Source organism: Oncorhynchus tshawytscha, linkage group LG10 (genome assembly GCF_018296145.1).
Source record: "Oncorhynchus tshawytscha isolate Ot180627B linkage group LG10, Otsh_v2.0, whole genome shotgun sequence".
Lineage (NCBI taxonomy): Eukaryota > Metazoa > Chordata > Actinopteri > Salmoniformes > Salmonidae > Oncorhynchus > Oncorhynchus tshawytscha.
In genome coordinates, this window is record NC_056438.1 from 80,137,737 (window position 1) to 80,153,483 (window position 15,747).

General features: G+C 40.7%; 1 protein-coding gene across 1 annotated transcript; it reads left to right on the top strand.

Moving 5' to 3' along the window:
• The first annotated feature begins 1,283 nt into the window (after positions 1 to 1,283).
• Positions 1,284 to 10,523, top strand: LOC112236166 (ras-related protein Rab-31). The gene is made up of 7 exons (XM_042329172.1): positions 1,284 to 1,513; positions 2,107 to 2,186; positions 3,424 to 3,505; positions 4,795 to 4,866; positions 5,600 to 5,706; positions 6,385 to 6,494; positions 9,806 to 10,523. Exons 1-7 carry the CDS (start codon positions 1,478 to 1,480, stop codon positions 9,895 to 9,897), a joined length of 579 nt encoding a protein of 192 aa, XP_042185106.1. The 5' UTR covers positions 1,284 to 1,477; the 3' UTR covers positions 9,898 to 10,523.
• The last annotated feature ends 5,224 nt before the right edge of the window (positions 10,524 to 15,747 follow it).

The following is a 15,747-nucleotide window of genomic DNA, read 5'->3' on the forward strand; positions in this document are numbered from 1 at the left end:
CATTTGGGCACCAAACGGAAGAAAACAAATTGAAAACGGGGTGGCACTAACTTGTTCAATGAGAAATGCACTTTTTTTTTCTCTTTCCGTTTGCAATTTTTTTTTTTTTTTAAACCTTTTTATTTTTTATTTTTTTCATTCTGTGCCCTAAAAAACAAGAGCTTGTCATAAGTGGGCGCAAGTCAACATTATAAGTCAGTCATTACAGAATACATAGTCTATGACCATTGGAACAATGGAAACATGCTACTTTACCTGTCGTTGTCCATTTGTGATGGGTGAAAGCGAAGGACATTAAGACGGCACAGCAGGATGTGCATGTACATTATTGTAAAATGTAAAGCATACTGTATTTTCAACTCTTAAGTTGTTTTTCGGCATTTCTGTTTTTGTTTTGTGTTGACCTAAGTAATGAACTGAATTAACTGAAGGAAGTATGACCGCGCTCTGTGCTACAGCGTTGGAACGTGTTGGTCTGAGCAAATCCTGTTGCCGGGGAAATGTGATTTTAGTAATGTTATCGTTTATGAACGAATCTGTTACGATTGAAATGGATATGACTCGTCACTGTGGTTTCATCTTCGCCAATAAGGTTATTTTCATATTGTTAAAGGCTTTCGTAGCTTCCCATGCCAGTTGAAAAATAAAGGTGTTGAACTGAACATTATGCTTCCTTATTGGTCATCTTTTCTTGTTATTATTTATTTATATATAAACACCAGTAAAACTACCCCAAGGTTGTCGTGTTAATCAATGAATGAATCAAATGTGGATTTATATAGCTGTTTTAACATTTGTCAGGAAGTATTATATAGAAGCTGACCTTGACCCCAAAATTGCAATCTGTAGCTCAGAGGGTATAAGAAACCAGGAGATGAACCAGATTTGAGGAAAAGCATATTCTCTTCTGGTTTCAGCCGTGGGTATCATAGCTCTGTCTATTCAAAACTTATTGATAGGCCATATTGGGAACTTCTGAACAAACTCTAAATATTGCTATGGCAAAAAGTCTCCTCATCCAACTCCAGTCCATTCTCACAGGCTACATTAATAATTGCCATACCTGGAATTAACCGTAACATGTCGCGGTTATAGTTTCCACTATGTGTCCTCTTCACTCGCACACCTTCTCTCTTTACTCATTCACTCCTGTTTTGGGGGACCGCTATCTAGAGCTTAAAATAAACAGTTTATTCTCTGGGACTATTTTTTCTTTTATCTCCTTGTCTTTTTCAGTTCTCATCTCTTTTGAACGTAAAAGTAACGGAAGAGGTTACGCCGTGACGTGACATTGAGCGTTTCGGGAGGTTCGCTTCAGCTGATCCCGTTACATTTAGAAAGATGGCCAGTAGTCCTGCTTAGGGGCTGAAGTTCTTTCTCTTATCTAAAGACAAAATACGTTGTAAGCAAACGTGGAGAGACAAAGGCGTTGAAAAGAAACGGAAGAAGTATGCCTAGATTGCTATAACTCTTTAAAATGGCCATACGGGAATTAAAAGTGTGTCTTCTAGGAGTAAGTGAAATAAGTTATTCTCTTTGGAAATTCCTTCTGTCTGTCTGCGGTCCGGCTGTATCTCTTTATACTGGGAACACGACAGTTTGAATGTCTATCTGTCTTGCTAGAATTCGACCTCGTATAGAAACTGCATCTTTATCTTGTCGAAGAATCGTTGTACATTGGAGACATTTCTTTAGTAAAATAATGTGGAGTCGCCGCAACATAACCTAATCATAACCTTTCACCTGACCTTGATAGGCCTTTTACAAATCCCCTTTTGTATGTTGTTGTTTATTGTACTGCGGTGTTGTTAGTGTTGTTGTCCTGGTCCATTGAGAGATTTCCCTTACGGTGCATTTTGTTTTGGAATGGCTCTTCTGACTAATACCAACCGTTACGCCACCATCCGGTTAAAGATTTTTATAAAGTAACCATTCGGTCCCACAGATACAGTATGTATGTATCCTTGGTTAGCGTAAGATACACAAACAACAACAACAGGCTACTAGGATGCTTTAGCCAATAGCGTTGTGTATCTTCTCGAGTCTTTTGTACAGACCGAGAAACCCCGATATAGCATTTCACCAATTTCTTATTTCTTTCGGTAGGATACAGGAGTGGGCAAGTCTAGTATTGTATGTCGTTTTGTACAAGACCATTTCGACCACAACGTCAGTCCAACGATAGGGTAAGTTGTCAGAGCGTTAATACCTTGATTATATTCAATAGGCAGTAACAAGTGTGTAATTAGCTTCCTGCCTGTCCTGTTCTGGAGACCTTTTCAGGATTATCAAGTTAATTGCACAAAAATCTAAAATAAAACCAGAGTCTCAAACTCTGTCTTATGTCCAGGGAAGGAAATGAAATGAGTAATTATGTGTCGGAAGGATTTTCTTGGAAATAAGGGCTTTATATTCAAATCCAGCTTTCTCTGTCTGATTCTCTATCTGATTCGGTATCTCATGATAGGCTTTGGTGGTTACTGAGTCTAAAACATTCATCATCCCTCGAGGGGAAAAATAAAGTTATTCTTCTATTCTGTTTTGTCCTTCTCTGCTCTGTCCTGCTCTGACCTGTCCTGTTCTGCTCTGTCCTGTTCTGCTCTGACCTGACCTGTCCTGTTCTGCTCTGTCCTGACCTGCTCTGTCCTGTTCTGCTCTGTCCTGTTCTGCTCTGTCCTGTTCTGCTCTGTCCTGCTCTGACCTGTCCTGTTCTGCTCTGTCCTGTTCTGCTCTGACCTGACCTGTTCTGCTCTGACCTGTCCTGTTCTGCTCTGACCTGACCTGTCCTGTTCTGCTCTGTCCTGTTCTGCTCTGTCCTGTTCTGCTCTGTCCTGACCTGTCCTGTTCTTCTCTGTCCTGACCTGTCCTGTTCTGCTCTGTCCTGTTCTGCTCTGTCCTGACCTGTCCTGTCCTGCTCTGACCTGACCTGTCCTGCTCTGCTCTGACCTGTCCTGTTCTGCTCTGTCCTGTCCTGCTCTGACCTGTCCTGTTCTGCTCTGTCCTGACCTGTCCTGTCCTGTTCTGCTCTGCTCTGTCCTGCTCTGTCCTGTTCTGCTCTGTCCTGACCTGTTCTGCTCTGTCCTGACCTGTCCTGTTCTGCTCTGTCCTGACCTGTCCTGTTCTGCTCTGACCTGACCTGTCCTGCTCTGCTCTGACCTGTCCTGTTCTGCTCTGTCCTAACCTGTCCTGTCCTGTCCTGCTCTGTCCTGTCCTGTCCTGTCCTGTTCTGCTCTGTCCTGTTATGACCTGTCCTTCTCTGACCGGTCCTTCTCTGACCTGTCCTGCTCTGACCTGTCCTGCTCTGACCAGTCCTTCTTGTTCTTGACCTATTCTGTCATCAACAGTTAACACTATCCTATCATCCTCGACCGTTGTCTCAATGATTAAGACTATGCTTGGCCTAATGTTCTGTGATACTTGCAGGGCATCGTTTTTAACCAAGACGGTCCCGTGTGGACACGAACTACACAAGTTCCTCATCTGGGACACAGCGGGACAGGAAAGGGTGGGTACATCCTCTTTCTCCTTTTCCTCATCCTTTATCTGTTCCACATTCTCACTCAGTGGAGGCTGCTGATTGGAGGATGGCTTGTAATAATGAATGGAATGACGTAAATGGAATGATATTTTAAACAACATGACTTCCATTTCATTGACACCATTCCATTGACTCCATTCCATTGACTTCCATTCCATTGACTCCATTCCATTGACTTCCATTCCATTGACTCCATTCCATTGACTTCCATTCCACTGACTCCATTCCATTGACTCCATTCCATTGACTCCATTCCATTGACTCCATTCCATTGACTCCATTCCATTGACTCCATTCCATTGACTCCATTCCATTGACTTCCATTCCATTGACTCCATTCCACTGACTCCATTCCACTGACTCCATTCCACTGACTCCATTCCATTGACTCCATTCCATTGACTTCCATTCCATTGACTCCATTCCACTGACTCCATTCCATTGACTTCCATTCCATTGACTCCATTCCAGCCATTATTATGAGCCGTCCTCCCATCAGCAGCCTCCACTGCCCTCCCTGGTAGGGTTGCCATGTCAAAATAGGACCCAACTCATTCTGGGAGATTAGAAAAACCTTGTTTTCATGTTATCTAGTCAACAAGAAAATAATGTCCAAAATCAGTTTCACAGCTCGCCGGGAGGTAAAGGCTGATTCATGGAGACTGGAAGGGTCAGAAATGGGCAACTAATCACTATTTGATTTGTCCATTGGACCGAGATTTAGTTTGACGTTGTCGTCTTGTCTTGCGTTGCCATAGCCACACTTCCTGGATCCCGATGGTGTCTGTCCAATCACTGCTCCAGGTGGCTTACACAATCTTTTCTTGACTGTGTCTCGTCGTCTCGTCGTCATGAGAATAATTCCTATTCTCAGAGAAGATGTGGTTTTGTTATTCTGGGACACACCATGGGTCAGAGTTCAAGGTTCATAGTATTGTTGTGGCGTGATGACTCACAGGGGTGGGGTGTAAATGGAAAAGTGTGTGTGTGTGTAAATATGTGTAGGATGGGCAATATGCTGACCAGAATGCCTCATCATTACATCCTTAACACATGGGGGGTAGCTGGTATCTCATCTCTTTCTCCAAATGTATATTATTTCCTATTTGTATTTAAACTTGAATATTTTTTTATATTTTTTTTTAAACCCTAAAGCTGAACTAGTTAGTTAAACATGGTTTAAACCCAGTAATTCAGTCAAATGAACTGCAACTTCCCCTTGTTCATAGCTAACTTCCTGTATGTTTGTGTTCCAGTTCCACTCGCTGGCTCCCATGTACTACCGAGGCTCTGCCGCCGCTGTCATAGTCTATGACATCACCAAACTGGTAAGGAACCCGATCAACATTCTGTGTGGATTCCAGACCAGAGACAATTACAGTGTGGCCTATTTGTGTTGTCTTGCCAACTCCTGTGGTCATTGTCATGCCAAACAGATCTGAGACCAGGGACTGTATTCAGAAAGAGTCTCACAGGAGGTGATCTAGGATCAGTTTCGCCTTTCAGATCATTATAATTAAGATTTTATATTGGACAGTTGGGGACCTGATTCTAGATCAGCACTTCTAATTTATGAATACGGGCCCAGGCTAGAGAAAGGAGGCTTTGGGGGTAAAAAGCTAAGTTTGACAAATCAGTCCTGTAGTAAAGTGTAACCTGGCCATTGGTCTGTTCTGCCTGTCTGCTCTGTTCGCCTGTCTGTCTGCCCTGTTCTGTTCTACCTGTCTGTCTGCCCTGTTCTGTTCTACCTGTCTGTCTGCCCTGTTCTGTTCTGTCTGTCTGTCTGCCCTGTTCTGTTCTGTCTGTCTGTCTGCCCTGTTCTGTTCTGTCTGTCTGTCTGCCCTGTTCTGTTCTGTCTGCCCTGTTCTGTTCTGTTCTGTCTGTCTGTCTGCCCTGTTCTGTTCTACCTGTCTGTCTGTCTGCTCTGTTCTGTTCTACCGGTCTGTCTGCTCTGTTCTGTTCTACCGGTCTGTCTGCCCTGTTCTGTTCTACTGGTCTGTCTGCCCTGTTCTGTTCTGTCTGTCTGTCTGTCTGTCTGCCCTGTTCTGTTCTACCTGTCAGGACTCTTTCCAGACACTGAAGAAATGGGTGAAGGAGTTGAAGGAGCACGGTCCTGAGGACATCATTGTAGCCTTGGCAGGGAACAAGAAAGATTTGGGGGACATCAGGTATCATCAGTCCTTCACCACTTCTGTCGAACTGTGTTTTAAAGGCTAACGTTGTCATGGAAACCCTGTTGATTGGTCACCATGGTGTTGTGTGTTACTATTGTTGGGACTCTGCAATATAACTCTGCTCTGTAGGCCGTAACAACCATTTGATTGACAGGACCTCGATGTCCACCTTTGTTACATTTATGACTAGGAAGTATTAGCCTAGGTACCAGTTAAATTATATTCTGAGCTGACATTCACACAAGGGTGTAACCTCACCACCACCAGGTTAAAGGCTGTTATGGAAGCCCTGTTGATGAGTCACCACCAGGTTAAAGGCTGTTATGGAAGCCCTGTTGATGAGTCACCACCAGGTTAAAGGCTGTTCTGGTTAAAGGGTTAAAGGCTGTTATGGAAGCCCTGTTGATGAGTCACCACCAGGTTAAAGGCTGTTATGGAAGCCCTGTTGATGAGTCACCACCACCAGGTTAAAGGCTGTTATGGAAGCCCTGTTGATGAGTCACCACCAGGTTAAAGGATGTTATGGAAGCCCTGTTGATGAGTCACCACCACCAGGTTAAAGGATGTTATGGAAGCCCTGTTGATGAGTCACCACCACCAGGTTAAAGGATGTTATGGAAGCCCTGTTGATGAGTCAACCCAAGCTGTAGTTTATACTATATCTTTTAACAGGGAAGTTCCTATGAAGGAAGCTAAGGACTTTGCTGAGTCTATTGCAGCAATCTTCATGGAGACCAGCGCCAGAAACGCTGTCAATGTGGAGGAGCTCTTTCAGAAGATCAGTAAGTATTTTACTTTAGAGTTTATGTTGGCGTGGTGGTTCGTTCAAACACTGTTTAGTTTGTTTTATCAGAAATTGTTATGCAATATGTTCCATGGGTCGGCTGGTTAGATTGTTGGACTAGTAACCGAAAGTTAACCCCACTGTTCCTAGGCCCATCATTGAGAATAAGAATTTGTTCTTAACTGACTTGCCTAGTCAAATAAAGGTTACATTTAACATAAAATAAAAAGTCACTAAACTAAAGCATCCCTCGTGAATGTCTTTTGATGTGTGTTTGTTGTAGACACTCACATTCCATTCAACCTCGTCAGACAGAGTAGCACCATTCAGTAGCATCTCTCTTAGGGACAAATCTGAACTTCTACTTCATTCAGTACAGTCCCTTTAGCATCTCTGTTAGGGACAAATATGAACATCTACTTCATTCAGTACAGTCCCTTTAGCATCTCTGTTAGGGACAAATATGAACTTCTACTTCATTCAGTACAGTCCCTTTAGCATCTCTGTTAGGGACAAATTAAAGGCTGAACTGTTGATGAGTCACCACCACCAGGTACTTCATTCAGTACAGTGCCTGTTAGCATCTCTGTTAGGGACAAATCAATTTCTACTTCATTCAGTACAGTGGAGCACTGTTGATGAGTCTGTTAGCATCTCTGTTAGGGACAAATATGAACTTCTACTTCATTCAGTACAGTGCCTGTTAGCATCTCTGTTAGGGACAAATATGAACTTCTACTTCATTCAGTACAGTGCCTGTTAGCATCTCTGTTAGGGACAAATATGAACTTCTACTTCATTCAGTACAGTCCCTTTAGCATCTCTGTTAGGGACAAATATGAACTTCTACTTCATTCAGTACAGTCCCTTTAGCATCTCTGTTAGGGACAAATATGAACTTCTACTTCATTCAGTACAGTCCCTTTAGCATCTCTGTTAGGGACAAATCTGAACTTCTACTTCATTCAGTACAGTCCCTTTAGCATCTCTGTTAGGGACAAATATGAACTTCTACTTCATTCAGTACAGTGGCTGTTAGCATCTCTGTTAGGGACAAATAAGAACTTCTACTTCATTCAGTACAGTGCCTGTTAGCATCTCTCTTAGGGACAATTATGAATTTCTACTTCATTCAGTACAGTGCCTGTTAGCATCTCTTAGGGACAAATCTGAACTTCTACTTCATTCAGTACAGTGCCTGTTAGCATCTCTGTTAGGGACAAATATGAACTTCTACTTCATTCAGTACAGTGCCTGTTAGCATCTCTTAGGGACAAATCTGAACTTCTACTTCATTCAGTACAGTGCCTGTTAGCATCTCTGTTAGGGACAAATATGAACTTCTACTTCATTCAGTACAGTGCCTGTTAGCATCTCTGTTAGGGACAAATATGAACTTCTACTTCATTCAGTACAGTCCCTTTAGCATCTCTGTTAGGGACAAATATGAACTTCTACTTCATTCAGTACAGTGCCTGTTAGCATCTCTGTTAGGGACAAATATGAACTTCTACTTCATTCAGTACAGTGCCTGTTAGCATCTCTGTTAGGGACAAATATGAACTTCTACTTCATTCAGTACAGTGCCTGTTAGCATCTCTGTTAGGGACAAATATGAACTTCTACTTCATTCAGTACAGTGCCTGTTAGCATCTCTTAGGGACAAATATGAACTTCTACTTCATTCAGTACAGTGCCTGTTAGCATCTCTGTTAGGGACAAATATGAACTTCTAGGGACTTCATTCAGTACAGTGCCTGTTAGCATCTCTGTTAGGGACAAATATGAACTTCTACTTCATTCAGTACAGTCCCTGTTAGCATCTCTGTTAGGGACAAATATGAACTTCTACTTCATTCAGTACAGTGCCTGTTAGCATCTCTGTTAGGGACAAATATGAACTTCTACTTCATTCAGTACAGTGGCTGTTAGCATCTCTGTTAGGGACAAATATGAACTTCTACTTCATTCAGTACAGTGGCTGTTAGCATCTCTGTTAGGGACAAATAAGAACTTCTACTTCATTCAGTACAGTGCCTGTTAGCATCTCTCTTAGGGACAATTATGAATTTCTACTTCATTCAGTACAGTGCCTGTTAGCATCTCTTAGGGACAAATATGAACTTCTACTTCATTCAGTACAGTGCCTGTTAGCATCTCTGTTAGGGACAAATATGAACTTCTACTTCATTCAGTACAGTCCCTTTAGCATCTCTGTTAGGGACAAATCTGAATTTCTACTTCATTCAGTACAGTCCCTTTAGCATCTCTGTTACGGACAAATATGAACTTCTACTTCATTCAGTACAGTCCCTTTAGCATCTCTTAGGGACAAATATGAACTTCTACTTCATTCAGTACAGTGCCTGTTAGCATCTCTGTTAGGGACAAATATGAACTTCTACTTCATTCAGTACAGTGGCTGTTAGCATCTCTGTTAGGGACAAATATGAACTTCTACTTCATTCAGTACAGTGCCTGTTAGCATCTCTCTTAGGGACAAATATGAATTTCTACTTCATTCAGTACAGTGCCTGTTAGCATCTCTTAGGGACAAATATGAACTTCTACTTCATTCAGTACAGTGCCTGTTAGCATCTCTGTTAGGGACAAATCTGAATTTCTACTTCATTCAGTACAGTGCCTGTTAGCATCTCTGTTAGGGACAAATATGAACTTCTACTTCATTCAGTACAGTGCCTGTTAGCATCTCTGTTAGGGACAAATATGAACTTCTACTTCATTCAGTACAGTGCCTGTTAGCATCTCTCTTAGGGACAAATATGAATTTCTACTTCATTCAGTACAGTGCCTGTTAGCATCTCTTAGGGACAAATATGAACTTCTACTTCATTCAGTACAGTGCCTGTTAGCATCTCTGTTAGGGACAAATATGAACTTCTACTTCATTCAGTACAGTGCCTGTTAGCATCTCTGTTAGGGACAAATATGAACTTCTACTTCATTCAGATTTTCACTTAAAGGGATAGTTAAGATTCACCACTTAAAGGGATAGTTAAGATTCACCACTTAAAGGGATAGTTAAGATTCACCACTTAAAGGGATAGTTAAGATTCACCACTTAAAGGGATAGTGTGAGATCTTGGCAATTAAGCCCTTTTTTCTACATACCCACAGTCAAATGAACTCATGGATAACATTTGTATGTCTCTGTGTGCCATTTGAAGGAAGGTATCTCCTGGAGCCATTGCTTACGCTAGTTACTCCAGAAACGACCTCAACTTCCTTCAAAACCGCACCTGGTTGTTTAAACTGCGCCTTCAAAACTGATCCTGTGTTGTGTTTCAGGTAAACAGATTCCGCCTCTGGAGAATCCAGACGTTGACAGCAACGAGTCCTTCAAGATAACCCGGCATCCATCTAACAAACTCTGCTGCTAGTAAGACTACTGCTGAGTCCCAAATAGACCCCGAGCACCCTACCCTCGCCTAGACCATAGCACCCTACCCCCCCCCTAACACAGAGTCACTGCTCTCGATAGGACAGGTGAATGATCCACCTATCTAGCTTATCTGACGTCAACTTGGAGATATCACCACGTTTTCTCTTGGATCTACATGAAGATTTAGGGAGTAAGGAGTCGGTTCAGAATTCAGCATCAGATTTGCCAGTGAGATTATGGATTCAACTACTCATTGTCCACCTCCACACAGTCCACCATGCATATACAGTGCATTGGTCTCAGGGGAGAGGAGGAGGACAACATGGCTTTGGCTTGTGATAGATCAGACCCTCTCACCTGTAGCATAGTAACCAGCATTCCAGGACCAGAAACCACCCCTATAACCCATAGAAAGATACAGTAACCCATATAAGGATACAGTAAGCCATATAAGGATACAGTAACCCATAGAAAGATGCAGTAACCCATATAAGGATACAGTAACCCATATAAGGATACAGTAACCCATAGAAAGACGCAGTAACCCATAGAAAGACGCAGTAACCCATATAAAGATACAGTAACCCATATAAGGATACAGTAACCCATAGAAAGATACAGTAACCCATATAAGGATACAGTAACCCATATAAGGATACAGTAACCCATATAAGGATACAGTAACCCATATAAGGATACAGTAACCCATAGAAAGACGCAGTAACCCATAGAAAGACGCAGTAACCCATAGAAAGATACATTAACCCATATGAGGATACAGTAACCCATAGAAAGATACAGTAACCCATATAAGGATACAGTAACCCATATAAGGATACAGTAACCCATATAAGGATACAGTAACCCATAGAAAGATACAGTAACCCATATAAGGATACAGTAGGTGGACATTTTGCCATATTGCTTATACCTATCCAATCCTCCTCTCAGATTGACTCCAGTGCCTTGGTAAGGTGTGTTGTAAGTGTCGTTTCTGGACTGGGCCTGTGTGTACAGGCCCAGGAGGGGAACCAGTTTGTCGCCCTCTAGTGTTTTTGGTTGGAGATTAACATCAGAAAATGGATCCTGAAGTTAAACACAATTTAAAGGAGAACTGCACTTCCTGATTTGGCCACGTTTTTCATCAATTCTCATTAAGAAATGCTAGCGGCCATGACTGAAGGTAAACAAACTGTTGTCACAAAGTTGGAAGCACAGAATCGTCTAGAATGTCATTGTTATGCTATAACGTTAGGATTTCCCTTCACTGGAACTAAGGGGCCCGAACCATGAAAAACAGACCCAGACCATTATTCCTCCTCCGCCAAACTTTAAAGTTGACACTATGCATTGGGACAGGTGGTGTTCTCCTGGCATCTGCCAAACCCAGATTTGTTCATCGGACCGGCAGATGGTGAAGTGTGATTCATCACTCCAGAGAACGTGTTTCCACTGCTCCAGAGTCCAATGGCAGAGAGCTTTACACCACTCCAGCCGACGCTTGGCATTACGCATGGTGATCTTAGGTTTCTGTGCGTCTGCAAAAAACGGGGCATGAATTGTTGACGTGATTGTAATCCAAACCCTCAAGTAAAGTCATGACTCAGTCATTTACCAAACTCTTGTTTTGGACGAGACTGACTTTATGACCAAAAAATTATTCTATTTTAAACATTGTAGTCAATTTTGACCTTTTTTTTTTTTTTTTTTTTTTTTAATAGAAATGAGAGATTCTGACTCATAGTGATGTCACAATGGCTGTTTTAAAAATGGAGGGATTAGTTCTAAGGGGCAGTTGACCTTTAACAAAACAATAGACACAGAGACTTTTATACATGGTAGGTGTACGCCTACTGGGATATGTCTTTAATTCATATTCAGCAGCACAATATATATTTTTTAAAACATTTTAATCCTGAAAATCAAAACATGTTGGTAGATCTCATCTCTAACGCGCTGAACATGAACATTTGGATAAATTGCACAAATATGGAATAATCTAGTTGAGTTTAATGACGTTTCTTAAAATGACACAAAATACGATGCAGACTAGAGATTACGTTCTGAATTCTTATACAATATAGAGATTACAATCCAAATTCTCATTAACCGAATATGCAGTCAACAGTTGAGCAGATCCAGTGATTGCATTGTTGCCTTGTGGCACCGGGAATCGCGTAGATCGACAGATAGAATCTCTTTGTGGCTGCCGATATTGATATCGATTGCATGAATTTGGTTTCGCCAACCGTTGTCTTTTTCCCATCGAATGCTGGTATAGAATATGTATTTTGATAATGTATGATGTTCAAAATGTATTTGAAGGACGAAGTAGCATGCATTCGAATACCTGAGTTGCCATGTCTTGTTTTTTTTATTGCAACGTTGTATCATCCATATGTTGTCATTATTATGTAATATTGACCAACTACTGAAAGGGGCCACTATCACAATAAATACAACTATTGACAACTATAATTTTATTTACTGATTGATCGGTGGACTAACTACTGTATCTGTGAGGTAATATAGCCTCTTCGATTCAACCACTCGGGAGGGGATTTTAAATCCTCTTTTTTAATCGGGATTTTAAAGTGGCACTTTTATGTCGCTAGTTCCTGCACTTTCTCATGAAAAACAATGGTACAGTATTAATGACGACATTTGATGACTACATTCCCTAACAACGCCACACCAGTGTGGTGTTGGTAATAGCTGAATTGCCGTAAAGTAGACCTAGTTAAAAGGATGTGTCGAACTGTACAACAGATGTACCTTTTGAAAGTATGAAGCTGAGCTAACAGCAACAGTCCTTGCGGATCTAAGCAGAGGATTTAATGTTTTGGATTTTTATTTTTTATTTTTTTAATAAATGTACTTTGTGGGAAGATACTATAGATGAGACAAAATTATTATTATTTTTTCCATATTTTGTTTCTATTTGTATTTTGTACCATGTTGGACATTTGTCTGTGTACAGTTATACACACACAGAGGTGTTGGCTCACAATACTGAGACGTAGTATTCTGTACAAACTTGGCAAATATCAAGTGTCCAAGTGTGGCATCAATAAAACTAGACTTGGACACTTCCCGGCCTGAGTTGGCCTGTAACCATTTATACATACAGGCCATTCATTTATTATTCATATTCATATTATTATTCATATTATTATTATTATTCATATTCATATTATTATTCATATTATTATTCATAGTATTATTATTATTATTCATATTATTATTATTCATATTATTATTATCATTATTATTCATATTCATATTATTATTATTCATATTATTATTATTCATATTATTATTATTATTATTATTAATAGTTTAAATTGTTAATTTTTTTGTGTGTACTTGACTCAAGTTATTCCCTTTTCTATAACACAATAACATTTGATATATTATTAATCTGTCTGATAATAAAGTGGTAATACTTGTTTTTTCCTCTTGGTTCTTTATCACTTTTGTTTCTGTTGTGTTGTCGCCTCCGTAGAATGACAATTGTAAAAGTTGTTACTATCCCTCTGATCCACAAATGGACTGTTTTCCCATACTATATATCTACATTACCAGTCAAAAGTTTGGACACAGCTACTCATTCCAGGGTTTTTCTTTATTTTTTACTATTTTCTACATTGTAGAATAATAGTGAAGACATCAAAACTATGAAATAACACATATGGAATCATGTAGAAACCAAAAAAAAGTGTTCAACAAATCAAAATATATTTGAGATTCTTCAAAGTAGCCACCCTTTGCCTTGATGACAGCTTTGCACACTCTTGGCATTCTCTCAACCAGCTTGATGAGGTAGTCACCTGGAATGCATTTCAATTAACAGGTGTGCCTTATTAAAAGTTAATCCAGGCTGAATCACATCCGGCCGTGATTGGGAGTCTCATAGGGTGGCACACAATTGGCCCCAGTGTTGTCCGGGTTTGGTCGGTGTAGGCCGTAATTGTAAATAAGAATTTATTCTTAACTGACTTTCCTAGTTAAATAACATGTTAAATAAAAATAATAGAAAAAATTAAATGTGTGGAATTTCTTTCCTTAATGCGTTTGAGCCAATCAGTTGTGTTATGACAAGGTAGGGGTGGTATACAGAAGGTAGTCCATATTATGTCAAGAACAGCTCAAATAAGGCAAAGAGAAATGACAGTCCATCATTACTTTAAGACATGAAGGTCAATCAATCCGGGGGAACTTTGAAAGTTTCTTCATGTGCAGTTGCAAAAACCATCAAGCGCTCTGATGAAACTGACTCTCATGAGGACCGCCATCAACTGTTCTGAGGAGACTTAGTGAAACAGGCCTTCATGGTCAAATTGCTGCAAAGAAACCACTACTAAAGGACACCAATAAGAAGAAGAGATTTGCTTGGGCCAAAAAACACGAGCAATGGACATTAAATTTGAGATTTTGGGTTCCAGCCTCTGTGTCATTGTGAGACACAGAGTAGGTGAATGGATGATCTCCGCATGTGTAGTTTCCACCGTGAAGCATGGAGGAGGAGGTATGATGGTGTGGCGGTGCTTTGCTGGTGACACTGATTTAATTAGAACTCAAGGCACTCTTAACTGGCATGGCTACCACAGCATTCTGCAGTGATACGCCATCCCATCTGGTTTGTGCTTAGTGGGAATATAATTTGTTTTTCAACAGGACAATGACCCAACACACCTCCAGGCTATATAAGGGCTATTTGACCAAGGAGGAGAGTGATGGAGTGCTGCATCAGATGACCTGGCCTCCATCACCTGACCTCAACACAATTGAGATGGTTTGGGATGAGTTGGATGGCAGAGTGAAGGAAAAGCAGCCAACAAGCGCTCAGCATATGTGGGAACTCCTTCAAGACTGTTGGAAAAGCATTCCTCATGAAGCTGGTTGAGAGAATGCTAAGAGTGTGCAAAGCTGTCATCAAGGCAAAGGGTGGTTACTTGGAAGAATCTAAAATCTATTTTGATTTGTTTAACACTTTTGGTCGCTACATGATTCCATATGTGTTATTTCATAGTTTTAATGTCTTCACTATTATTCTGCAATGTAGAAAATAGTAAAAAATAAAGAAAAACCCTTGAATGACTAGGTGTGTCCAAACTTTTGACTGATACTGTAGATGGGTACCTCCTGCCTGGTGTCTATTGTGTTGGTTTCTGCCCCCTCTTACCTCCTGCCTGGTGTCTACTGTGTTGGTTTCAGCCCCCTCTTACCTCCTGCCTGGTGTCTATTGTGTTGGTTTCAGCCCCCTCTAACCTCCTGCTTGGTGTTTACTGTATTGGTTTCAGCCCCCTCTAACCTCCTGCTTGGTGTCTACTGTATTGGTTTTATTTGACATTTTGATGTCAGAGTGCCTGGATGTTGCTTGGATCGGTTGCGACCTTTGCCAACCCACCTATATAAATTAAACTAGGGGAAAGGCTGTTTGTAGTTATATGCAATTACACAGGGAATACGCATCTAACATCTAATAGGAAATGGTGCTGTCATTTATTTTGACACGTGTCGGATGCTAATTTGAGAAACCAGAACAAGTGTAAAAACGATTAGTGAGTGGAATCGGTGTCATGTATCATGGCTCCCAAGTGCAGTCAACTGTAAAATGATACATTGTATCTACCCACTGGACTGTCCGCTCTGCTCTGATTGGCTGTTTACATTAAGCGCAATTCAATTGGAATATATTTCCTTTTTTTTTTTTTTCTCTCTCTCCTGATTTGACGATTGACATTTATCCCAAACATGCTGTAGGGAAAACAGTGAAATATTTCAACTTTATTTGACATTTTGACAGTTATCAGCTAACTTTCTAAAATAGTCTGACATACAGTAT

Coding starts and splice junctions, on each gene's coding strand:
- LOC112236166 (XM_042329172.1), top strand. CDS start 1,478: ATGGCCATACGGGAATTAAAAGTGTGTCTTCTAGGA. Junction 2,187..3,423: donor AACGTCAGTCCAACGATAGG/GTAAGTTGTCAG, acceptor TGATACTTGCAG/GGCATCGTTTTTAACCAAGA. Junction 4,867..5,599: donor TCTATGACATCACCAAACTG/GTAAGGAACCCG, acceptor TCTACCTGTCAG/GACTCTTTCCAGACACTGAA.